Source organism: Chiroxiphia lanceolata, chromosome 1 (assembly GCF_009829145.1).
Source record: "Chiroxiphia lanceolata isolate bChiLan1 chromosome 1, bChiLan1.pri, whole genome shotgun sequence".
In the NCBI taxonomy this organism is placed as follows: Eukaryota; Metazoa; Chordata; class Aves; order Passeriformes; family Pipridae; genus Chiroxiphia; species Chiroxiphia lanceolata.
Genome location: NC_045637.1, coordinates 112018021 through 112045503, shown reverse-complemented (window position 1 = coordinate 112045503; position 27483 = coordinate 112018021). Strand labels below are relative to the sequence as shown.

The following is a 27483-nucleotide window of genomic DNA, read 5'->3' as shown; positions in this document are numbered from 1 at the left end:
TAATTGGAATAAATGTGATGTCCTGTTGAGAGAAGTCAAAGGTTTTGGAATTAGAGTCTTTATCCCATTAAAAAAAAAAAAAGTTTTAATTAAAGCAATAATAGTCATTTACTATGCTTTTCTCTGTCTGTAGATTTGTGGTTAACTGAGTAAGAATGAAAAAAAAATGCAAAATTATATTAGCAGAAAATTAATATTAATTTTTAATTTTTAGTGAAAAATATTTAATAACCTTTTAATGAAATCTTACAGGTTCTTTTAATAATTTTTTAGAAGTACTGAGAAATTATATCAATAATACTGTCTTAATTCAGTATTTAATATGTATTGTATATGCAAATGTAATGAACACATTTTCTAGCATTTCCTGGGCATTTTACTGCTGACTGGCAAAACCCCCGGTTAAACAAATTGAGACTAACTTGGTCATCTGAGGTAACTCAGGCACTTCAGGTGGGCTGCAGAACTGGAAACCCTGGTGCTGACTTGATCCAGGAACCCACAAGCTGCTCCAAAAGGGCAAAGAGGCTTCTTCAAATCTACAGCTTTTGTGTCACCTGTTGCGATGGACACCAGGAACCTGATTCCCATTGTGCTAAAATAGCAGAGCCTGTCTCAAATATTCACTTGGGGTGAAAAGTAGTTAGTTCATGCTCATCCATAACAGCTCCCATTTGCACCAGAAGGTCATTAACCAGCTAGCAGTACTTGCCAACAGTTATTGCTATCCCATTAAGGTATACTGGCAGTTCCTCAGTTTGAGAAATTTAGGATGAGCATTTTGAGTAAGACCACAGAAGAATATAAAGCAGACTGTCCATTGTAGAAGTGGAGGTCAGTATTGGGTTTTTTTTAATCCCATTGTTTTCTGTCTTAAAGGCATAGAGTGCTGTATATTTCTTTAAAATACATATTTTTGACATATTTTTTATTAAGATCAAGATTTTAACTTTCAGTCTTAAATAGTCAAGAAATGCCATGTTGTCAAATGTGATATGGCAGCACCTTCTAGAAACCTGGAGTCCAAGTTTCTCTTGCTCTTAATAAAATTGTGATGTACTTCCTAGACAACAATCATTGCTTAAGAACCAGAACTTTAAATTTCATCTGTGTACACAAGCAGCATTTCACATGAAAGATATCATGGAAAAACTGTTAACCATCTGGTAACAGAACACTTGAAATAGAAAAGTGCTAAAATCTCTTCTTAACTGAAAATTTTTCAGTTAGTCATTGTTACTAGATGCATAGATGCAATTAAATGAAACATAAGTATTAATTTGCTGTGGACATCTGTCACAAGCATAAGAAATTTTGGCATAGTTAAGAAGCACATACTTGCCTTTTTCAGTGTAATGTTGGTTTAGATATTCAGGACTAACTGATGGTAAAATGCTGGTGTATTTTCAGAGACTGCACTCCACCCTCCGCAGTAAATATATCTTCTTTAAACTCCATGCACAACTGTTCTAAATACTTGCGTTGTGCAAGGAATCTGACGTAAATTGTTTGGATATGACACCATTCCCAAGCCTGGTATTTTAGGAGGAGAAAACATAGAAAAAGTCCTGGGCAATGTAACTTCTTTGTAGTCTAGTCTTGACACTTTTTGGTGTGATATCCTCTGTATTTGTGGGATCATACCTCTGAAACATAGGGTTTATATTTAAGTTGGTGTTCACACTAATGCTATTCCTATTTCATTTATTCACAGAACAGTGATATTGAGGCAATGGTTAAGTATTTGGAGAGTGTCCTGAATAATAGCTCATTGGGTAAGATGATATCTCTTCTTTAAACAATATCTCTTCTTTAAGTAGCAGCAGTTATTAGCAGTCTGTACTCATCACAGTCCAATTATTTCCATTTTGCAACAAAGTAACTAAAAAAAAAAATGTGATCTTGAAAATTACTTCATTAATCTACTGCAGAGAAGTATAAATATGCAGAAAGAAAGTGCATGCACAGTTAAGTGCTTTTGTTGAAAATAATAAAACCGTTAAAACATGATAGTCAGAGGTGTGGAATGTAGTAACAAAAGCTTTTAAAAACTTGGCTTCTACCATTTTTTCTCCAGAGGAAAATATTTGAGGTTATGTAAGTTGTTTTATAGTTTTTTAGTACTGGCAAAAATAAGAGAAAATTAATTAATTTTTTTTTTCAAATTATGATCAAGGTTTGGATAATATTTATGTTGCAGTATCTCATTAGAGGTACAGAGAAATCACTGAGACTTTAAGTTTGCAATGTAGTCCTAAAATCGCCTGCAAATTCTATATATAAATTCAGAGTTTGAAAGCCTGGTTTCTTGTGGTCAACTCAAAAGCTAAAAAGAAGACATATATGAAAGAAAGCTATTTACTGTGGCTGCCTTAGTCACTGCCCCTGAAGACCACCCAGTTGGTCTGTGCCAATAGCAGCCTGTGTGTGAGTTGCAGGAAAGCCCAGCTGAGTTCCAAAGGCTCCCATGGGAACTGCAATCTCATTTAGCTGCTTCATTTGCACTCATTCAGTTGGATAAACGTGACTCAGTATTATCTAGTGGCTCTAAGACTAGAACACAGGGGAATCCTGGGAAGTCCTCCTTCCAGAGGTTCTTCTGAGCTCTGTTTCATCCCTATTTGTGAGCATGGACTGGTGGGAAGAGAAAGCCAAAGAAGAAGAAGGATGAAAGGGAGCAGTCAAAGCTATGGCCATCATAGTCTTGTAGCCACTGGTCATATTCTGGGTCCCTTGTCAGGGAGATCCTTAGGACTGAAGGAAGGAACATTTACATCCAGTTTCTCTTCACACTAACAGAAAACTGCTGTCAGTTTCAAATTCTGCAATCAGTTATGCATTTGCAGCATCATTGTCTTCAACTGTTGTTTTAATTAAAGAGAGGAGTTATCTTGAAGGCTTCTAGGAACAAACCTGAAAATTAGTCAAAGACAAAGAGTGGTTTTTTAAAAACAATCTTAGTATTACAGACATCCTTATTGTCATCTTTTTCCTTTCAGTATTAAGAATAAGAAGATGCTTTTTTAAAATTGTAATATTAAAGACTTAAATTGTGCTTTTATTATTAAAAAAATCTCAGGCAGTCTGTGCTGTAACTTACAGCCTTTCTCCGAGCTAAGGTAGTAATTAGGTTTGTATGGTCTGCTCCGAACAAATATGTGTGATGATAGTAAGAAACAAATCTGCTAGGGTCCCTTTTATCTTTGTATGCTCAGTGTCACTGAGAAAGTTTAAACTTTTACTATTTTGAGTTCTTCCAGTGTCAAGCTATAAAGCTGCAGTTGGGGTAATTTTTATGTGTTTGCTAACATTCATTTATACTTTGCATATTCCTCACTGGGCTGCAAATTCACGGTACATAAAAATTTTCTGTACATGGGGCATTTTACATAGGTTAGATACTTGTTCTCTTTTTTACCCTAAAGCTAGTTTTGTCCACTTCCAGGCCTGCATTTTTTAAACTACATTCGTTGAATTGAGTTAGTTATAAATGTGTCTTTTTACACAGAACACTACTATCCATCTGAAAATCCAGGTTGTATGTTACAAGAATAAGTGGAAATAAAACAAAATAGCACAACTAACTAGTCATTAGAAGAACTGCTGAAGAGCTTAAGCAATTAAATCAAAATTTCTGTCAGGACAAGATCAGACGAAGCCTGAATCCTTGCAAACTCAGATCCAGGTGTGTGTCTGGTGCTAGAAGTTGCAATACCACAATACTGGGCTACAGAACTACAATATAAGAATGGCTACTCCTGAAAACAGTATGGATTTCATGGCAATAATAGAACAGAAGCAGAAATTTGGCCAGGTCAGAATTTCTTGTAGTGTCTTTCATTGTTAAAGGTATTGTGAAAAAAATATGAGACATTTCAAGCAGTTGTTAGTGAACAAATAAGTAGGAAAAAACTAGAACTTTTTTTCATGTTAGCAAAGGCTGTGATAAAAAGAATGCAATAAATATACATTTTTTTTCCCATAGGTGAAGTTTCTTTAGTATAAATCTCAGTGTTTAAGGGTAAAAGGACTTATGAGGTGACTAAACTTTATCCTCAAGAGGTCCCACAGAATCATTCTGAATACCAGAGCTTTAGTGGTTGCTTTTTTGTTGGCTATACAGGTACATGTGGAGTGTATTTGAAATTAATTTATCCATACTGATAAAAGTTGGAAAAATTGGAAAGATAGCAGAAAAGAGCTGCAAAAGGAAAGGAAGTTTAAAAAACAGTTTATTAAGGCGGAGAAGGTTAAGGGCAGTTTGGTCACTTTGTATTGTTTATGAATCAGGAAAACACATCTGATTCTAATATTTTATACCTTGTACAAAAAGGCATTGTAGGATCTCATATGTAGCAGTGAAAGCTGAAGAAAGAAATCTGAAATCCAAATGGAAGTCTATGATTCAGTGGAGATAATAACTTTACAACAGATAATGACTTACCAAGAGATGCAGTAGATGTCTGTCACCAATTCTTTGGTCATTAGCAGAAATATTTGTAGGAATGCCTTTGGACCACAATGTATGAAATGTCTCACCAGATAATGCACCTGTGAATAAGCATTCAGGCAGAGGAATTCGTTTCCTTACAGATCCTCAGTGAGAACCTCAAACTGATGTTCCATCACCTGAAAGGACAAAGACCTTTTGCCCTGAATTGTTCTCTGCAATACTAGATACTGGGAGATACTATTCTCTGAAATGCATTTAGAAAGCCACAATACCTGGTTTTGAAAAGTCAGTGCTCTTGTTTCATTTGATTTTATTTAATGAATCAAGAACTATATATTGCATAAAAAATGCAAGTAGTTATCTGGTAGCTTATTGAAGAAGCTTAGTTCCATGCTCTATGTTGGTAGGCAAACTGCCCGAAGCTGAGTGCAAAATATATTATTAATCAAGTAACTACTTCTAAGGAAATACCTTTGATATAAAAGTTGTGTGATAATGAATCACCCTAGCAAAATTCTTTGAGGTGTGTTGTAACACCAATGTGTCAAGCTTAGTGGTTTTCACTGAGAACTCATTTTTTTAATGATTAACCACATCTTTGCAGCATCCTACAATCTGCAGTCCTTGCTGCTTTGCAGTACCCAGAAAATCTTATTAAATGGAGGGAAAGATAGATACTAGTTTACATGTAGAGAGTAAGTTTTGCTTGGCCAACTGCCTATGTGGAGAGTAGACAAAGCACAAATTATTTAGTCAGAAATCCCTGGGAAAAAAAATCTGAGAAGGATGTCTTTAATAATGAAATGTCAGAGGAGAAGGAAATATTGTAACAATAAATAGATTGAACCCACTAAGCAGAAAGAATATGCCGAGCTCTTACTACAGTGATATATCCTGTAATAATAATACCAGAATTTATCTGGGACCTGTGGTTAAATGTACTCTTTCTTAAGAGAACGCAAAGATTATATTTTCCTTAGGCCAGTGGTGCTCAGGGCATTGATGTTTTTTGGTCTCAGAGCCCCAAAGCCCCAAGTCTGGACCTTAATTCTGTACCAGCTCACAAAGGAGTGTGCCACCCAGTAATTCATGAGCATTGCTTTTCACAGTGCCTGGGGTTTCCTCAGGGCCACGCTGAGGATAGTTGAATTTTCCAGTGCCGCTAAAGCGATTGAATGCTTACAGACTCCATGGCAAAATGTATGGACATGCATGTGTAGTGTTACAGTAAATGATCAGGACATGTTTTTTGCGATAATAGGTGAATTAATTGGTTGCTGGTAAGAACTGAGCTTGTAATTTTTCATCTTTTAAACTACGTTAACTATATCTAAGTTGTAATACTTAGGCACCAGACAACTATTATCCATTAGGTATGAAGATAAGCTAGGAAAATGTTTTAAAATGTCAAAACATGCCAGATAACAGTCAGGAATTCCTTTCTTCTGTGGTCTCTCTCCACGCTTGCTTCCAGGGTTCTGAATCCAGCAGACACTGTGAGTGATTCAATAAGATCCCTCACAATGGAAAGTTTTAGTCTCAGCATTCAAACGTATGTGACCAGGACCTAAAATTGTGTAAGACATAGGAGTTTAACCCTTGGAAAAGCCATGATTACACGTTCCAGGGAAGCATTCAGTGCTCTCTGGGGTTGTCTATACTGCTCATAGCAGGGGGGTTGATGCAAGCTCCCTCTGCCTCCATGTGATCGATGTTAATGCAATCCAAACTAAATCCCAGCTGAGTCCAAGGTAAAAAGCACTGCTAGGAGAGAAGCGCGTGTTCATTTAGACAAGGCACTGTGTTAATGTGTTTGACTTTTGGCTTGTTCATATCGTATGCAGAGCCCTCCCACTCCTGTTCAGAACCTGAGTCCTGTGTGCCACAGCCCACACATTTACACAGGATGTAATCCCACCCTGTTACATCTTCTCCTCTTCTGGGAAGTGAAATCCTAATACTAGGATTCTTCTTCTTTTGCAAGAAGCCACTAAAATAGCTGCTTTGTTTAGCTTAACAAATTGGAAGCTGAAATAGGATCTCTTTCCAATTATAAAGAAATGAAAGGAGTATGCAAAAGGGAAGGAAAGAACTGAGTAGAACAAAGAAAACGACTGGCACAGGAGGAAAATGAGCGTGAACTGGCCAATTAAGAAGTTTATTCAGGAAATAGGAGAGATTTTAGCCACCAGCTCTCCCAGTGAGACTTAGGAATTGTCTTCCATGGGAGCAATCAGGACAATAAATGCATAAATTCCTTAGGAAAACCACAGACTTGTATGATGGAATAGTCGACTATATGAAATTGTGGGATATTGGAGCTGATAACCCTCACAGTCCCCTGTGATTCAGTACTTCTGTGTTCCTGTGGATGGGTACCTCAGTGGTATGTGAACCTTAGGCCCTTAAATATTGCAACAGCCCAGGAGATCTGCAAACAGAAAGAGTGAACATGTGTGTTTATGCATATGTATATTTCTTACGCATATATATGTTTACATATACAGGTATGGTTTTGTATATATATATGTATATATGTGCATACATAAAAAGAGTACCTTTGTCTGAAGGAGAAAGTGATGTCCTAAGTTAGATACTTTCAGTTTACAGTAATGATCAAGCTAAAGGAGAGACTTACCTGCCAGGAAGAATGTTCTTGCTCTTAAAATAAGTGCAAAAACAATGAAGAAAATGCATATTGTTGGCCAAATTTTTTTTTTTAAATATTTATCTGTCCCAGCACTTCCTCAAGTGGCTGTCCTTTCTGTTGTAATTCCTTGTATGCTACATGGAAAGAAAATTATTTTTATAATTCTGGTGCCTTTAAGATATAAATCTACTCGTCCCTCAGAAAGGAGTTGCCCTTAATGTGCATTTAATAATCTAATTCATCTTTAATTAATGTGGCACTACCTTGTGAGAAACAGGAATAGTCTTCCTCCTTCTGACTGCCCTTGATTCTGCAATAGAGCTCAGAGGAGAAGGTGAATAAGGTTATGTGTCTGTGCATTGATTTGTAGGCTCGAGGACTGTCACCGGAGTGTCTCCAGGGGCACCCCAGAAATTCAGAGCTCTCAACAGTACTATGGCTGAGACCAAACTGAAACGCATGAGGGAGTAAGTAGCATATTTATGTGTTACCAATATGTAGGCAAAGAATATGGATTTGAAAAACTGCAAAACACAGCAAAGAAAGCCATGTGTTGTTTCCCTACTACAAAAAAATCCCTTTAACAAAAAGAAGTGGATGGTAAGCTGTTCTTTACAGACTGGATGCCTACTTGCCTCCAGAGAGAATGAAGGTCGACCATCACTTCCTCTTTTCTTGTAACCTGCACAATCACTGACATCCTTCCAGGATCCAGTTTACCTTCACTGCTGTCAGTGTTGTTCTGAACTTCACTTTATTAGCACACCAAATTTCCATAAACCACCTGCAGGTATACACATTATCACCATGTTTACTCCCTAACTCACACTTCTTTCTTGCCTGGAACAAAAGGCAAATGGATTTGTTTTCCGTGGTGATACAATGTTTTAAACCAAACACGATTGCTGCTGATGGCTGGGATTTTCAAATGTGGCAGAGGAATTTACATATGCAGTTCCCTTTGAAACTCATTGTGTGTTTGTTTTCAGCATTTCTGAAACCCCAGCTTTACTAATAAAAGTTTTTGTTTCTTAATAAAACAAAGATCTGTACTTCCTTCCTAGAATGTACTGGTTAATGTATCTTAACCTTTATCTTGATTCAGTAATTTCTGGCTTTCCAAGTTTTATTGCATCCTAATTTAGGTGCTGATCTGATAATTGTAATGATATATATTATTTCTGAACTTAAATATTCTTTGCAGTGTTGCAAGATTCAACTGCTCTCAGATTGTAAACTCTTTGAAAAAGGGCAGTTTTCTCTTGTGTGGGTGGACAGTATGGTGGATGTTAATAAGTTCAAACAGTAAATGCTAATAGTTATTCAAGTGAGTCGTCTAAAGAAATTGAATACAACTGCAACAGCATTGATGGCAATCACTGTTTAAAACCAATCACCATGTATTCAAGGGAAATTCCAATCAAATTTACTCCAGATAGAAGTTATTTGGTTTTGTGGTATTTCAAAATGCAACAGCTCCCAGGGTTTCACTTCATGGCTTAGACTTTATTGTGCAACCAATCAGCAGGTCTCAGAGCCTGCCACTTGTATTGCTTTCCATTCTCTTTTCATGGAAACTACTTATGAAAATAAAAAATGTGTTATGTTGTGCCATCTAGTCTCAAGGTGAGGTGGTTTAGTCAAAATGTCCACTAATCTTATAGCCTTCACCTTGTGTTCTCATGGTTCCCAGATAAAGCCTTAACTATTTGAACTTCATGGTCATTGCTTTTAGGGCTGAGGTATGACTAAATCACTTGCTTCTTTCAAATTCTGTTTTTCCAGTGCTCTTTCATGCTTTTCATAATTCGTTATGACTCATGTTATTGTCCTTTCTCCAAAATATGCTACAACTATGTCCTTTTCTGAATATATAAAGGTGAGCGAGCATGTTAATTGCTTGGAAGGTAAAGTGTTAAGGACCAAGTGAGTGAGCACAGTGACATACACAGGAAGATCACTGCAAACTCTGACCCATGGCCAATCTGCACATAAGGCACAGTGGGGGTTTCAGTGGCAAGAAGGAAGTACATTTGGCTGCACAACGCATGAAGCCACAGCTGTTCTGCTCATTCCTCAGCAAACTTCACGTGATGTGTTTGTTGTATGTCATCCACACAGCAGTGCCACCTAAGCAAGGCTAATATAATTTAGACTTGTGCAATTCAGTTTTACTCAGGTAGATGCAGGCTTAGTAGGGGGGTCTTCCAGATCACAACTTCTAATGAAAGAGACAATGTGGGGGGGGTTGTCCTACAGAAACTGAGTAGCTGGAGTTCTTATAAGGAAAGAGAAAAGAAGAGCAGGGATGATAATGCAGTGAAATCTGTTTGAGTGTCAAGTCACTGTAGAAAGAGGAGTATGAAGGTTTGGGATTTGCACCATTTTCAGATGCTAGCAACAATAGAGTCTGATGAGGGAGGCTCTTATGTCATGGATTGCTCAGAAAGTAAGGTTTGTGCCCACACATTACAGGTGACATTACTGAAAGAAAGTCTCATTAGCTCCGATAAAATGGTAGATTCATCTAAAATAACACAGGGTTTAACAGCAAAAGTGCCTTTTAGCCATTTCTAATGGACGCATGAATAATGTGGGCTTGCAAATAACTGTAGCAAGACAATCACTTGATCACAGATGTGATGTGCTCATTGCTGGAGTTACTGCAGTGTGCTGCACTGAATGCCTTTTTTGGCAGTAGAGAGACGCTGCTTATTAGAGCATCAATTTAGGAGGCTTCTACTGTATTCTTGTATAGGACTTTACACAGATACTCATGTGAGATGGAAGTTGCACTAAAAGTCCTTACAGGAGTATAGAAGGAAACCATTGATGTCCTTGAATATAGTAGGTAGGAGTCCTTGGTCTCCTCCTATTTTAAGTTACAAAAAAAAAAAAAAAAATAGCTCAGAGCTTAACCCGTAGACATCCTGAGCATGTTTATGATCCAGTCACCAGCTTTCTTCACTACAACCCCTGAATATTTCCCCTTACTATTTCTTTCCAATTCCCATTGCACTCTCGGTTCCAGCATTGTGAATTGCTGTCCTCTCAGTAAAAGCATGATAAAATCACCTACTCCAGTGACAACAATTTCTAGTCTGTTTTATTTGGAATGAGAATTTCTTATAAAGTTAATAACCGAGAGTTACCTTTCAAGCAGAGTTCATTCTCTCCACAAAAATTTCCACTTCAGTGCTAAGCATTTCGATATTGGGATCTGCAGTATCGATAAGGAATCTCCATTTCTTGATTTAACTCCCACAAAGGTTATCTTGAGCTTTTTCTCATTATGCTCCTTCCCAGCCTTGCATGTTAACAGTCAACCAAAAGAAGTCAACCAAATATATAAAACAGAGTTCTATGACTCATATTTCTCATATTTTAAGCTGAGGAGTCATGTTAGATGCAGGAAACAGGAGGAGCCCTTCCTTGGTATTTTCTGTCCTGCCCACCATCTAATTCTCATGGTGGTTCCGATCCTTGATGGTACTGGGTAACTTGGTGCATGCCTCAGTCTGAGAAGCATAGCTGTCACACACTATCTAGAGCCAGATTACCTTCACCAGAGAGATCCATGAAGAAAAACTAACAACTGTTCCACTGATGCTCCCTTATAGAGACTTTCCAACTGTGCATCTCAGAAGAGAACCACTTCTTCAGAAGCAGCTCTCAAACCAAAGCATTTTTTTCTATATCAGATCAAATTGAAATAGCACCTATTAATTTTTTTTCCCCTGAGGTCCATACAAAAACTTAGTACAGTGTTTTGTTCTCCTTTGTGGACGTATCCATGACTAAAATGAGTCATTTTAATAGCCATGAACTTTATTATGCAGTTTAGAATTCAATGAAGTGTTCGTCAGTAAAAGGAAAAGGCTTTTACACCCCAAATTTTAAGAAAATTAAAATCCTTTAACACAGCAGTGAGCACCTCTTAGTCAGTCCCTGAAGTCTTACACACAGCAGCATACCATGATGAGGCAAAAGACTTCATCATCCCCTGCTGAGCATAAGTAAAGCTGTCTTTCAGAAGTCATGGGGAAAAGGCATTTGGTGATATTTTTATTCTGCTCCTGTGAATGCTCATAACACCATTGGCTCAGACTCATGAGCATTATGCATATATGCTTCTTGTGCTTGTGAGGTTGGCATCAAATGCATTGTTTATTTTAAAAATTCAGAAAGAAAGGTTATATTGAAGTCATCAAGTAGTCACTGGATATTCTTTAAGTCGTTCTAAAATGCTTACAGTATAGAAGACTTTTTGTACAATTATTTATGCACATTTTTGAATTACTGCAGTAAAGAAAGTATTATTAGAAGTTGCATGGACCTTTTTGAGCCTGCTGACACAGGTTTTGTTATTGACGTCATTGAAGGCAACTTCAGGTGAAGACAAAAGCAACAAATATAGAAAAGCTAATTGGTTTTTTAGACTTCCATTAAAAAAGTTCTCAGTGACTTGTGAATTGCCATTGACTGTCATGTTGGAGGTGCCATGATGCAAACATACTTGAGGAATAAGATGTCTTCTCACAAACAAAAGACATATTTGGTAAGGAAGTTTATTGACACTGGACTCTCATGGTTTTTTGCAGATGAGTAGAGTATAGGATTCTTGAAGGTATTGATCATGAAATGTTTCTGAGCATTGAATTCCTCTTACACACACCGCAGTTGTTCTGTTCAACACTCCATTTTCTGGTAATGATTTCTGTCTAGTGATCCCAAGACATCTTAAGGCATAACCATGGCTTTTTGCATCTCCTGGGCTAATCCATCCTCCTTGTCACAGTTTCTCACACCTCATTTTTAAAGGCCAGTCTCCAAATGACTTGAATGAGCTCATTATGGAAACACATTGAACATCTTCGTCCGTAAGTTTCTCTTTCTTTTACTGTAAATGTATTTCAAGATAATTGCACCATTATCTTCCAGACCCAAATTTGAAAGAAGTATTTGGGGTTTGCTGTTTTCTGCCTGCTTTGCAAGTGAGAGTACAGTAAACTACCCGGGAGCACTAGGAGAGTTAAACCTGCCTGTATGTGACCAAACTGGGAAATTGGTTTTTGGCTCCTATCAGGAAGAAGTGAGTGAATGCTTCTGGCTTGGAGTCATTGTTGTCCCAAGGCAACAACTGAGAGAAAAAGTGGAAACAGGTGAATCCTGCCCAAGAAGAAATAAGGGCAAGTGAAACAGTGGCTCCTGCCCAGAAGTGCGGGAGTCCTCTGGAGCAGAAGCAGTAGTACGCCCTCAAGGCTAAAGTTGAACCTGAGGGTCTCATGCATTTTCCATGGGTCTTCATTCAACTTCTTCCCATTGTCCATACTCTTCCCCTTTCCCTGTCAAAAAAGGGCAGCCCTTTGTTTTTTACGCTACATCTCTCCATCCTGCGTCTGACATGGGAAAAGCCTGTCACCTGCCAATACTATCACTTCAACAGTCCTTAGTAACTTTATCTTTGTTGTGATGCACCTTGAAATGAGTAATGAGAACAAACTCAGTAGTTAGAGTGAGTGTTATAGGGCACAATTAAACTTGATGCATTTTCTTGGAATGCTCATTTTGCAGATTACTTAAACCTCAGGTCTAAACCTTAAAATAATGTGTAATATTTTGTGAATTTACTTAGATATGTAGAGAAAACTCATATTTTTTTCAGCTTCTCTATTGAGCTGCGCATCGTAGATCCATGAACCATTCTGTTATCCTGAATTTTAAGAGTTTTTTTGTGAGTGGACAGTAATTTTCTAATTGTTTAGCACTAGAGACAGTTTTTATCCAGTTTGAAAATTGCAGTCCAATAGCAAAACATATAAAATTATAAGTATAGACTAATTTTAAAATGTCAAGGAACAAACACAAAACATTTGGAGAATTAGAGTTATACACCTTTTTGTTTTGCACACAAAGCCTTATTTCCTTAGTTTCTCATGCTGTGCATACATAATGCATAGATTGAGCTGTTCAGTTTTCTAGCACCTTGATTTTGTCAATAGTTTGCAAACGTGAGAGTGCTTTCACAGAGCATTAATTATATAGTCTGTTTTCAACGTGGAACCACTTGAGGAATCTTGACAGTGTTTACTAGAAGCAGCACTGCAACCTTGGGAAGTTTACAGAGGCACTTAGGGGAAATATAGGTAGGGAATATGAAAAGGGCATTTACCAAACCCTTGCCAGGACTACCAATGTGTGTTGTGTCCCATATTGCTTCTGTCTTTATCTACTTGCTGCTCTAATACTGTACTTCTCTGTATGAAAAAAATCTTAGTTTTTATTTCTTAGTCATCACACAGTGATTTCTTTCTTTTGTATATGTAAGTCATTAAGGTATATACATCTCACATTCCCTGTGTGGAAGAAAATAAACAATGCACAGCTGGTAGTATAAAAAATAGGGGTAAACCACCAGAGACTGGGCAACATACAAACTGCCTTGCATTTGGAAGAGGTTTGCAGATCCGAAACATCGCATTTGCCATTACTCCAAAGAGAGCAGCCGCCGCTTCCGAGGGTGCAGCAGCATCAGAGGTGGCTCTATTGCATGTCTGCCTCCTTCTGCAAGGAACCTCCTTGCTGAGCACCTTGTTTTCATGAGGTGTTGGTCTTCGGAGTTTGGAGGCCAACCAACTGTACAAACCAACTGTACTACGTTCACAGTAGTATATGTACCATGTTTGTGTTAGCTAGACATGGCCAAAGATTGTGACAAAACCAGAGGATACTAGTATTTGTAAGGCCTAACCTTGCTCTTAGTTTTAACGTAACACATTAGACATGTATCTCCATTAACATTTTTCTGCAGGAAAATTAAAGGAGTTGAATACTGGAAAAATGCCTTTTAGCTTAATGACAATTTTTCTGCATGTCACATTTCAGAGTGAGCTTGGGTTTTATCTTTGTGAATCTACTAGCTGAAACAAATTATTTAGATAGCATATTATGCTTGTTATGTTTCTGTGAATATTAGTAGTATTCTTTGTTGGGTTTTTTTTTATGCTGTATTTTCAGGCATCTAGATGTACAATTCGTCAAAGCAAGCCATGTAAGAAGAAATCAGCTTTAACTCTGTATTACCACGCAGCTGAACAAAAGAGATTGCAGTTATATTCTTAAACTCTTATGAGAACTGTATATAATTATTGACTTTTTGGAGGTAACTACTGTATCCTCGCATGCCCACATTCAAGATGTAGCTGTATATTGTGCTTCTTTTCAGACACATCTGTCTAAAACAAATGCATTGATAAACAAAGCAAATAGCATCAGGTATGTGTTAAATGTGCCATGAATTTTTGCTTGACCTTGATCAGTGATGCTGAGTGAATTAAACCAATGACTTTTCAAAGATTCTTTGTATACCATGACACTGTTAAAAATCAGGATGTTGTTTAAAATAGTTTTAGCAAGACTGGGAAGTCTCGGATTTCATATAAAGAAACTGCAGCCCAGGGAAGTGTGCTTTGGGTGATTCTTCATGGGCACTAAATGGCATGATTCTCACCTATCCTATCTCATGAAGAATAGCTCTATATAAGCAAATATGTTTCCTCTCTCATTTTTAGTATTGGTAGTAAATTTCCTGGTATAGGAAGGCAGACTTTAAAATTGGAATATTCAGGTTTGATTTAAATGGCTATGTTTTGTTGTAATTTGTTTCTTTCTGTGGGAAAAACTAAAAAAAAAAACATTTTCTCTTATGAAAGAGTATCTTCTAAATTCATAGTAGCTAGAGTTCAACTAACAACTCTAAACTCTAATTAACATCTCTTCCAAGAGCAGATGTCAGTTCCAATTCCTATTTTAAAAATTCATTTATCTCTCAAAATGAGGTGCACGGGGAATATTATTGTTGATATTTCTTCACCTGTGTGTCTACATCTTTTAATAATAAGATCCTTCCTGGCTTATGGGAAAACATGTCCTAAATATGCTTTAGATTTTGCAGGTCTTTGAAGTAGGACATCAGAGAGTTTTGTTTGCAATCAAATTAAGGTGTTTTAATTAAGGAATTAGGAAGCAATTAAGGAGAAATTATGAAAATTATCATTGTGTCTTCAAGTGAAGAAATTTTCATTCAGCAGTAATATGCATAAAGTCAAAGTCCATTGAGGCTTGAAGGTGAAGGCTAATATTAGCAATTCAGATTTCTTTTTTACTAGCTTTTATATAATAATTCTTTCAATTTCCTTTTTTTTTTAATAAGGCCTTTTGTTAGACTTTACCATTTCCCAAGATTGAACAGCTGTGAGAACTACAAAGGTGTCACCCTACCTTTAGAAATAAGTTCCTGAAAAATAAATCATGGAACTTATTATACACTTCTTCTAGCAGATCTCAAAGGGTTGTTATACAGCAACAGACAAGCTTTGCTGCAAGTGTAGTTTTGAACCTAGAGCCATTTCTTTCAAGTTTCAAAGAAGTTTTAATCATTCATAGTCAGTAATGCCAGCAAACCCAATGACAGGAAGATAACTTGAGAGGACGAAGATCTTTTGTGTTCTGAGATAAACCTGTTTGTTTACTGAACCATGAGATGTTGTGGCAGATATCCTAAGATTTTCTGGTACAGTTAGAAATCAGAATTTTGTATGAGATTAAAGATATGTAGTTTCCTGATTCTTTTGCGGAGTCATCTTGGGAGTTAAATGTAACAATCTTTTTCACCAAGATTCATGTCACTGCTGGTTCACAGCAAAGTGGAACAATTGTACTGTTTTAAAGAGAAATATAAAGTTAATAAATTAATGCTTGGAAATAAAATGTTCAGGGACAAATCGGAGTTGAATGTATTGATGAGAATCCTAAGCAATACTGCTGAACTCCATAGGGAGGGACACCCTTGGGTTAGGGAGAACAGAATTTAGTGGCATCTACTGAAATTATTCTTTCAAAGATCCCTGTACTTGCTTTTGTGCCTCATGAGCCCAAATCAAGACAGATTTGCTTTCTGCTTTAAAGTATGCTCATAGATGTTTGGCTGCATCCAAAAAGATAAATAAATGCCCACTGGAATGGGTATTCCATGTCCAGAAAGTTTCTTTATTAAGGTTGAGGTAGGCATGAGTAACAACAGTATTTTGAAATAACTGAATTTTCTGTGGTTGTCTTAGGAGCAGTGTGTGTGTTGCCTGTTACCACAGAGGTGAGATGTTGTTGCTGATGCCTGATCCACACTCTGCACCTACAGAGCCTCTCCTTGCTCCCAAGCACAGACCACACCACAGCTCCCTGGAGGCACTAGTGAAAACTGGGTGTTTTCAAGCAAAGAGTGACACTGCCCTTTGGGAGTGCGTGAGGGAGAGCAGGATAGTTTTAAATGAGTTGCCATCATGCTGAATGACATTTGAAAATGAGAAGCTGAAAACCCCTCTAACTTCTGATTTGTGTCATATTCATCCTTCAAGGCAGGCAATGACAAGCTGTTGAGACATATTAACCCAGCTGCTAATGCCCATGGAGGAGCACAAATGTAAGCATTAATCTTGTTTTGTGGCTTTTGTCAGTGCTGCATAAAGGTACGTGCATTGTAATTGATCTCCAAACCAGAAAGGAAATGTTAATATGTAGCTAGTAGCAGAATAGTCAAAATAAAGACCCATGGGATAATGGAAAATTCTTTGTTCACCTAGGGAAAGATTTACAACTTCCTCAACCAGTTGAGAACATAACATTATTGTATTGTCAAATTTTAGTAATTTTTGCAGTGATGCATAGGAAATCAGCTGCAAATCACCAGATAGCCTGACAAATTCATTTGGGCCCAGATGCACTAAATTACTTGGACACTTTTAGGCACCCTGAGTATAAAATTGCAGTTCTCAAGGCTCTTATTTAGCTCCCCTCTAATGCCAGCAGTGAGTCGAAGTAGTAAGTGCCCTTTTGCTGATATTCTTACTGCTTCTCACATGCTCAGAAGTGCCTTATCCTTGATAGAACTAAGTCTCTATTTTGTGTCCAAATGCCATTATTATTCACAAATGAGATATCTATCTGCTTCTATGGCCTTTGGGCTTGTTCCAGTTAATTTTCTCAGGCGTGGGTTGTGTGCTGCACAAAAGCTGGCAACAAGAGGCATTATTTTTCAGACCACAGCTTCCATGCTTTACAGTGTCCCCAGACTGGCAATATCTGCTGTGCAGCCACAGGTTGGTGGTCACAGCATGTTTCCAGGCTGTGGAGGTCCCCAGCCCTGTACCTCCTTTGTCTGGAGCATTGAGACTGCTCTCTAGAGCCAAAAGGAGTGAGAAAAGTTCTGCTCAATGAATCTCTCCGTCGATCTAAGCCTCTGTAACCCAGTGAAACGAGAGAAAAAACAGTCTGAGATATGACATTTAAGCACATTAGTGTGTATCATCCTGGGTCAGACCCTTTAATGGTAGAGCCTGATGTAACTCCTTTGATTTCAGCACACTGAAAAACAATTTAGGGAAGTTTGGGATGGGGGTTTGGGCCACAAAGTTCGTCACAGTAATGAAATCCTAGATATCCCCTTTGCTTGTGTTGTCTAGGCTGAGAAAGAGATGATGATTCATAGTGAGTTTGTGGGTGAGGGATCTATAAGATAGCACAGAGTAAATGTCAGTAAATCAGAAAATATGGATGGCCAAATGGGAGTATAAATGGGAATTCTGTGCTTGCTCTCACAGCACATTTGGTGATTTGGCTTTTATTAATTTCAAAACAGTAGTGCAGGTGTCCTGTATTTTATGTGAAATCAAACCAACTATAAACAGAAGGGCAGTGCAAAATCCATAATTGTGCCTCTGTAGGACTTCACATGGATGGACAAATATCCCCTAGCAAAGGATCAGGGCCATAATGGACAAACTTTGCTTTCCGGGAAGTGATTTCCACCTTCCCTCAATCAGGGTGATAGATTCGCTCAGTAACACCTCTTTGACATTTACTGTCTTAGACTCTACACTTCTGCTTCTGTGACAGAAAATGCATGATGTGATAGCAGAGTCAAATTAATGCAGCTCCCAAGTCCAAACAGAGCCTGATGTCTTCTTTTGTAAAAACAGGTTGTAATTTTTGTTACCTACCTCTTAATTTTCAACCTATGAACATTTCCCCATTAATTCTATTGTATCAGCTATTATACTGATTAGCTGATTTGCATGCTCTCCCAAGCTGAACTGAAAAGATTCAAGTCTGCAGGTCACATTTGTTGGCAGAAGCAATACTCCCAAGGTACATATTTGCTTAATTTTTCATCTTTAAATAGACAGCTGTGCCAAAAAATTAAACACACTTGTCTAAGAGGGAGAGAGGAGACAGTAAAGGCACTGATGAAGTAGCAGTGATTTCAAAATAGCTTCTCATATATTGATTTTTAACTGTTGGAGAGAAATACTGTGATATTTTTGATGATGTTTTGTGAAGAAATGTACATTATTTGTCAAACAAATCTCTACTTAGCTTTTTGTGGTAATCCAATCCCTCGGCTTCCAGTGTCTGAGAATTAATTATTTCCAAGAGTTTTAGTTTTCCTCTAAACAACACTATTGGTAGAAAAGAAAAAGGCAGTTTCTAGTTATGGGAAGCAGCACTGAGTCAGGTCTGAATCTGCAGAGATTCCATCTTGGCCCTGTGGCTTCTGATCCTGGGTCTTGGCTTTCTTTGCCCCAAATTCCTGATCTGCCTCTGTGTCAGGAGCCAGCAGGAGGGGTAATGTGAAGACAAAGGGGGATCATACCTGGGCATGACCAAGGTGCAAGAAAAGGAAAAAGTAAGTGGGATGGGAGTGGAAGTTTGAGAGGCAATAAAGTAAAATTCTTTGTCATGTTTTCCTAAGAATGGGGGAATATACATAATGTGGGATTCTTACTGGCTGCTGTCTCACTATGATGATGTTATTCCTCAGCAGTAACGGGATGTCCACTGATGAAAAGCAACTGTTGCCTAAGAATCAGGGAAAAAAAACCCCCAGGCTTATTTAGTAGAGATAATATATAGAACAGGTCTTTAATGAAGGTCTTCTAGCGCAAGGAGTACAAAAAGGCATGCACAATTTGTGATCTAATCCGAGAACTACTCGCCCCCAGCTCTGCCCCCTGCATGCCTCCCCAGAAATTGAGTTGGAGGTCCTAAGATGCCTTTCTTCCTCTTCTTCTTCATCTTCCTCTTCTTCACAACACGTACGGTCTTTGGAGCTTCTCCAAAGTTCCGGGCTTGAAGGTTGCTTTGATTATGATGGTATCTTGTTGTTCAAGCCTGGGGTGCATGTGTTCTTAAACAGAATGTGTTTACTATAGTTCTGCCTTGAAAGGAGCCTAAACAAGCCTAAAGAATTGAGAAAATTCAATATGAAATAGGGGAATAGGGTTTGATGAGTGCTAACTACTATTCTGAAGTGTGACAGAGTATTCAGCTACATTAAAATCTACAAAAAGCTAGAAATCCTAAAAATTCAAAGCCATCACAACTACCCCTTTAGGTAGGTTATGCTGATGGAACAGTTGACCTTGCCCTGGTGGTAGACCTGTAGCAAAATCAATACAAAATCAGCAAAAAACTACAACTGGAGTATGTGATGATGTTGGGAGGCAGATTTAACCATTTAAACTGCTATGGGAAGTGTTATGCCCCCTCCCTCTGAACCCATGTGCAGAGAGAGTATTGAAGTGTTAAGCCTTAACGCTGGCACCAGTAGACACCTCTATAGCTGTACAGTTCAGAAAGGGCAATCCTTGGTATGGCCACAAGCCGAGCGTGTCCCAGCTCCCTGCTGCCTTCAGGCATTGGCTGTGGAGCCTGATGCAGGCACCATATGACATGGTTCCCTTCCGAGTACCCCTTTTTCATCTGAAAGAATTACCACAAGCGTTAAGGCATCAGGTCTTCTAAAATGACATGTGTAATGCTTGAGAGATACTTGGGAATCTCAGATACAATTATTTTAGTATCTGGAAGAGAAATTTGTCAGATCTTCTGTCATGGCATGAAGGAAAATGGAATGATTGTCCCGCCTAAATACTTTTGAAATCCTAGCAAAAATGCTAGTGAGAGGAAAGGCTGCTTAGCACAAGTTTACCTAACCAAAGTAAGACATTTTTTAATGCAAATTGCAGATGTTCCTGCAATGTGATTCCAATTAGTCCAGCTAACTTTCTAACTAATTGAAGGCATCATCACCTCTAAAACGTGCAAGTCAGATACTATAAGACAACCAACTCTCAATTGCTCTAACATATAGAACTTTAGTGAAAAAAACAAGCACAAATCCTGTGGCAGAAGTGTACAGAGTAGGTAGATAGTCTCTGATATGCTGAAGGGAAATTACTCTGATATTTTCATCAAAATATTATGAAGCCATCACTGAGTGGAAAATTTTGTTACCTGTGGCCTGTGATATGTAAATTTAAATACATTTTCCTTCAGAAGGAAGAAACGCTGTTCATTGCCTTGCAGTTTTCAAAAGGGTCTTCTTTATAAGTCAACATTAAGATGCTGGGAGTGTATGTTTTGTCACTGAATTACAGATCTGTTTTCTGATAAAAGGAGAGCACTGTAGGAAAAGAAATAAGTGCAAGTTAGCTCATGCTGAGCTTGTACAATGGTTTTCTTGTATTTGATAGAAGCTAAAATAAAGCAATGAATCCCAAAATGTGTTCACATAAAATGCCACTGGTGTTCAGCTGACTGAGGTTGCTCCTTTTTGGTTTGGATGAAATCCAAAGGAAATAACACACGTGTGTATACCAGACTTTTTGTAGATAAAAGAGTATGTCGGACTCAGCATGGAAAAGATTGTAACAATGACGATGGCCATGCTTCCCATGACTTTACTATGTCCGGGTTTTTACTCCTGGGCTCTTTGTATAGCAAACAATCATGGAGGAATTCTCCAGGAAATTTTAGTTGCTTTTACTGTCAGACAAATAAGGTGCATCGTGATATCATTTTAATCAAAACTACAACATTTAGAAAAAATCAGTACTAATTATTGCTTGTATTATTAATATAATGTGAGTTAACTTTTACTTGACCTTCTGTGCAATATTTCTCTCCAGATCTGCCATTGGGAAGCTGGGAGTGGATGTATTTGAAGCTGTGTACAGCTATCTCAGGCAAGCGAGACAGCAGAATGCCAGTGAGGAGGAGATCAGGAGATGTTTGGAGAAACTAGTTGCTAGAGCAAGCGATTGCTTTGAAGTGGATCAGCTTCTGTACTTCGAGGAACAGCTACAGGCTTCAGAACCTCATCTTCAGCTGTAACAGGTGTGTCAGTAACAGCGCTGGAAATGGCAAGGAGGGGGGAAGGTGCTTACCTGCCTTCTTCAGGCCTGCAGGCAAGTACAGGTATTTGAAGGAAACCGCTGAAGGTTAATGTAGTACCTAAGCATGTAGAAAGGCTCCATTTGAGAATCCAGACTGCAGTGAGAAGTGGGTAAATATGGCACAGGTTACAGGGGCAGGAAGAACAATTGTTTGTGACTGTGGAGGGGAGCATTCACCGTTACCCAAGTCCCCTTTTACCACCACTTAAAGGCGGCCCATAGCCAGGCACCAGTCCTGGCACTCAGAGCATCACTGGCAAAGCTGCCTCTGATAGAATGATGCAGGATTAGACTCCAGCTGCTGTTGATTTCTGTGCTAACTTGTCCTTGTGACATTTAAACCTGTAGTTTTTGTACTTTGGCAGATTTACCCTTAAACATACATGTATCTGTATGGCCACTCAGCCCCTAATTGCCTTGTTATTATTGATTGTTCAAAAGGGCTGCATTTAATCTTTGTGACTTTCAAAGGAATTGTGGAAATACACATATGCTCACATACACTGAGGTAGGTGTATATATTCATAATGGCAGAAAGATGGCTGGTCGTACTCTGCACACTGTCTGTAAAAAGACAGACATGTGGCCTGAGCTATAGCTGACTTTGTTAGATAAGAATTCTCACTGTGACTTCTGAGACTGTTGGATCAAATTCACTCTACACAGATGGAACAATAAATTGATTTTTTTCTTGCACATTGTTACCGTTAATGTTTTTTCTTAGTGTTTATCCTCCCTTCTTCATATGCATCACATTTCTGCTGATTTCAATTGTATATCATGCTCTGATTATATACTTGATGTTTTCCTTCTACCTCTTCCTTCTTTATTCTGCATTCTGAGCTCCTTCATCCATCTGCGTAAAAGGCTAAAGGATAACAAAGTGGTACAATCTGTAAAGGAATCTCAAATGAATTGTGAACCAAATTAATTTGAGGTACTGAGCCATTATCATAATCCTTATGTTTCCTGCTTTTCTGCTACAACTCTTAAAGGACTTGGGGCCTGAATTAAATAAATTAAAAGAAATTCATATGAATTTGAAAAAAAAAAATTCTATTTGACCTAAGGTGAGTTATTTACAGCTAGTATTGATACTGGTATCGACGGTCAATTAAGCAGTGTTACTGGCCTATCTTTATGACATGCTTTAAGAGACTCAATGCAAAAGGCAAGTGGAGTCATCTTGATCTATTTTAGCAGCAACATAAACTGAGGAAGCAAAGGGCATGCCCAGCTATAGATGTGGCACTGTACTTCCAGCTCAAATTAATAAAAGATTCTGGCATGTCTAGTTTCAGCTTTTATTTGTAATACATGGTGTTGCAAACCAGAGGCTAAAATCCACTATGATGGTCACTGAGGTAGGGGAACATTTTTTTTATTTCTGTGTGGTGATTCAGATCCCATAGGTGGAGAGACAGTTTGAAGTTCAAATTCTCAGTCAAGTTGCAGTCTCTTTCCTATTATTTCTTCTTGTACTCCCCATCCTTCCCAATGTTGTTCCTGTGTACCTGCTTCCATATTTTTTGCACATAACTTTATTTAAGATTATTTAAAAACAGGAGTGCTGAAGTCCAAGATATAGGAGGAATACTTGGATGTTGCAGGGACTGTAAAGTCTGAAAGAAAACAATAAGTTACACACGGTCAGAGGGAGATAATCTTCACTCCTGTGATTACCTCTGGCTGTAATTCAAAGTGATTTCTTACAAAACCTCCAAAACCAGCCTCTGTAAGCAGTCAATTCCTTCTTATTAGTGATGAAGGCTTCCTCAGATTTTTTTTTTTTTTTGTGCAGCATGCAAGAAAAAATACCCACAGAGGAATGGGTCAGGCTCCTTAAGGCAGTCAAGGACTAAGGAGATCATTAAAGCGAAACCTTTAAAACCTGAAAAACATGGTTTAGCCATGCAGATTGCCCTCAAGGAAATGGTTGCTTTCTGATGAGCAGTACTTTCTTTCATTTGTTGCACAGGAAAAAGAAATCACAGTGCCTTTTACAGTTACTTCAGTTGCTTTCTGCTCTCTGCAGGGAATGACCTTCAAGGTGTGTGAGGATCTGGAGGTTACTGCTTTACTGGTTATATGCTTTAAACCATACTTTGTTTCAGAGGTTTTTTTGCATCAACTGTGCTTCAATTAGCCAATGTAGTATGCATATTAAACACAGCAGGAAACTTTTTGTCTTTGAACTGTAGTAAAAGCACAGAAATACATCCCATGGATTTGACGGAAATTCTTACATCACTATTGCTTTAACTTGCAAAATCCCATTGCTGGTGGTCATTGGAAGAAATCTAAAAGGAAGGAGGAGGATTGTTGGTGTTGTGGATCTTCAGTAATAAGAAAGCAACAGAGCTGCTGGAAGTAAATGTGAGGAAATAAATGTAAAAACATTATATGACTGTGGATAGATCTTCATAAAGGGTTCCATTTTACCTGCATATTTGTACCAAAAGCTTCACAAGCATCAGGCAACCTTGCTGCTTTTTTTATTGATTCTCTTAAAAATGCTACAAACTGTACTGCTTGATGAAGAGATATTGCAAACGATGGAAGTGAGGTGAGTAATTATGTAATGCTTTGAGGCCCTGAACCTGGTAAAAAGGTGCTTGAACTATAAAGGGGAAAAGAACGTCTGAGTCTTTTGATAAGTGTAACTGTCGACATCTTGTCAACACTTGGATTAGGAGGCAGACCAATCATATTTTTCACAGCAAACAAAAAGTCCTTTCTTAGAGGTGATTGTTCTGACAGATAATTCCTAGAAGGCATCAGAGTTCCCTCTCTACAGGATGAATTAGAGGTTTCTACTGTCTGAAAATCCTGCCTGCAGGAAAGGACTATCCTTCCTCCAGGACCCAGAATTGTGACTGCTGCCTTGCAATGTGCAGCTCCAAGGTGCCCTCACAGTCAAACAAACCTGCACCCAGCACAGCCAGAGCTCACCCCTGACCACTGCTGGCTCTCCAAGTCCACACGTAACCAGGGTGATGGAGCTTCAAGCAGATACACAGGTGAAAAAAAACAGTAGAAGTCAGCAAAGTAGCCTTGTGGATAATGCAAAGACTGACCTTTCAGTCTTTGCTATAGGTCAATTCAGACTGACCTCTCAAACAGGGGATTCATTAGGAGACAGGAACAATAGGCCCATAGGTGTACTCGATTTCATATTTGTTTGTAATATGTGTGCACAATACAGCATAACCTGAAAACTCTTTAGCCTGTCTCCGCTGAAAACTATGTTTTCCATTAGAGAGAGGTCCAGCAGAAAGTTTTTTGCAGGTCATTATAGGTAGAAGCAGAAGTCTCATGAAAATACAGTCCCCAGCTGCTGACTTTGCTGATGATTGTTACCATTCAGGAATATGACTACCTTGATGATAACTCTATCCATATGTGCTGGGTATATGCACATAAGGACAGCTGGTAACAGCAAAGGCAAATGTATTTATGTACAGACTGGTCAGGCATAGAGGGTGGGGAAGGGATGGAGGAGGAAGGAAAGGGCTGTAGGTTCTTTCCACTTACACCTTCTCATATACTTAGTTACCGCACCCAATCTTATTTCTTTTGTCACCCATTTATGGTTGGGGGAATGAAGGGAGAGTGAATGGTTTTCTGAAGGCCACTGAAGTATCTGAAATGAGACAATGAGTGAAATACTAACAGGAAACCTTGACCTCACTCAAGACCAGTGGTTACCAAGAGAAAACGCTCAAAGGCTTCTGGTTCCATACATGGGTCCGGTTTTCTTTTATCTGGATCGGGATATGGCCATCATGGCAGGAAAGTAAGTTAGTATTTACAGATAATTTGCCATTTTAGCTCTGTAGACGAGTTTCAGTCTTGAGTTGTTCATGACTGGTTGATTACAGCCACTAACTTCCCGTATTCTCACACTGTGCAGGTTTGTCTCTGCCCCATCAGTTCAGGAAGCAAAAATCAGGTCATAAGAAAATTTCAAGCAGAAAATTCAATAGAGGAAAACAGACATTTAGTCAGTTGGATTAACAGTGCACCTCTTGGGTGAATATTTTCCATTCCACTTGATGACACCTGGCCAGGGATTCCCAATGTTTTGCAGTGTGCCAGAAATGCACACAGTATGAATATCATCCCACAGATGAAATGGGCTCAGTTTTGTTGTCATTTTTATTACTGGGTAGCTGTTATCAGATTACAAAGGCAGTGGTGTGCAAACAATAAGAAAAAATACCCCTGAATTAAAATGGCAAATGGAAGGGGAGAAGATTACTCCTTTCTACTAATTAACTCTCCTATGTATTGATATATTTTAAGATTTAGAATCTGCAGTCTGTCTTACGAAGCCTGGGAATGTTGTACCTATGTATATGTATCTACGTAAAAAAATGAATTGTGATTGTATCATGAACTGTCTGTCAATCTAGCAATCATCTCTCTACATCTACACATGCACACACAGGCATGTATATATACATATGGGTTTGTATCTATCCTTATCCACAGCATGTCAACAAACCTTCAAGAATATTTTTTCTCTCTTGATAAACAAAATATCTGCCAATTACTCTGAAAAATTCTTACAAGCAGGTAAAAATACACAGCTGAATGCTCCTTGAGTAAAAAAAACCCCAAATGTTGTGATCAGCTACTGTACCAGGGGCTGTACAAAACAGCCCCAAGGCAATCCCAGATTCCCAGGCCTCCCAGCTGAAGTGTCCAGCAGGAAGAAGACTGGATGATGGTTCAGAGAAGTAGCCTGAGCATATGTAGCAAAGTGCAACAGACAACCCACGAAGGGTAGCACTCCTCTTGCTCCTTGCGTGACACTGCACCAGGCACTCAGCAGTGGCTTTCAGGTACTGGGGTGAGGCAAGGCATAAAGAACAATGCGATGTCGTGAAATGGATTTTAATACAGAAAACCATTATTTAATGAAATATGACTCTGTGACAGGGCACGCAAGTGTGCAGGTGATGGACTATCGACGAGGTGATTCTGAGCCAGAGCTTTATGCCCTAGAGGTGACTGAGTGCTATGAACAAGCTGGGAATCTGTGAATTGCTCTCCTTCCTCCATTGTCATCTGCTGACCCCTCAGAGTCTGCCTTATTGTACCATGGAATGCAGATATTCCCTTGGGCTGTGTTATTTCCTCTCAGCATCTCTAATGTGAGTTCTATTTCAGGTTTTTTTCATATAGAAGCCTCTTTCTGGTGGAGGCTACTCTATTGATATGCATCTATAAAGGGTCAGCAGTGTGGGGTAGTCTTAAATAATGCATTGGAGTTTGCTCCCTCTGCTCTCACTGAGTTCCTGGGAAATACTCTTTAGAACTGCTGTGAAGTCTTCCTAGCTTGAATTGTCTCAGCTGTCTTATCTTGTCCTCCTTCCTCCCCAGCTCCTCAAGGACAGAAAGCAAAGCAAACTCAGGGTGCTCAGAGTGTGCAGAACAGATGCTGTTGTTTAATGTCCAGAGGCAATCCTTTTAATCAAGAGAAGCAGCTTCTCTTGTTTTATAAGACAGTTTTTGAGTGGGAGCATTATTTTATTGATGCCTTTATGCATCTGACAATCAGTGCCATACTTTTGCCATCCTGTCTGTGCCAGTGAGTTGTTTTTTTCCCACCTCAAAATGAAGCCTGCTCATTTCAAATGCTGTTTTAGAGTTTGGAAGATCTTGGCTCCTGATGCTGACAATGAATGCTCCTGACTCCCTAGAGCCCTAATTTTGCCAGTTACTCATGCTTGTCCTTCTACAAGCTGTCTTTGCAACTGGGGGCATTGTTTCTGGGAGGGGTATTCTGAACAAGTGTAAACAAGGGTGTTGAAATGGTCCTTCTATGGCCTGAGAAGGACAGGAATCACTGCCAGGTTGTATCGGTCCCAGCCAGGGAGCACAGCAGGAGCAGGGGCAGCCCAGGGCAACCCCAAGGCTGAGCATCTCCCTGGTGCTGCTGTAGGGGCCCCTCGGGTTTGCTGCCTCCGAGGTTGGTGAGTGTCCAGGAGGCAGAGTACCAGCTGTGCCTGGACCAGGAGACTTAGGGACCCTCTGGATTCATATTCACATCGTGCTTGCTGTTTTGAGCTAATACTGCAGAG

General features: G+C 38.8%; 1 protein-coding gene across 3 annotated transcripts in view; it reads left to right on the top strand.

The window, feature by feature from the left end:
- The window catches only part of NEK11 (NIMA related kinase 11), an 85678-nt gene extending 63595 nt beyond the window's left edge, over window positions 1-22083 (top strand). For 2 of the 3 annotated variants that reach the window (XM_032677829.1, XM_032677848.1), the window contains 3 exons: window positions 1715-1775; window positions 7474-7570; window positions 21128-22083. In XM_032677829.1, coding sequence (XP_032533720.1) covers window positions 1715-1775; window positions 7474-7570; window positions 21128-21332 — 363 coding nt within the window. In that variant the 3' untranslated portion in view covers window positions 21333-22083. The remainder of the gene's footprint in view (window positions 1-1714; window positions 1776-7473; window positions 7571-21127) is intronic. The other variant, XM_032677839.1, reaches the window with a different exon arrangement.
- The last annotated feature ends 5400 nt before the right edge of the window (window positions 22084-27483 follow it).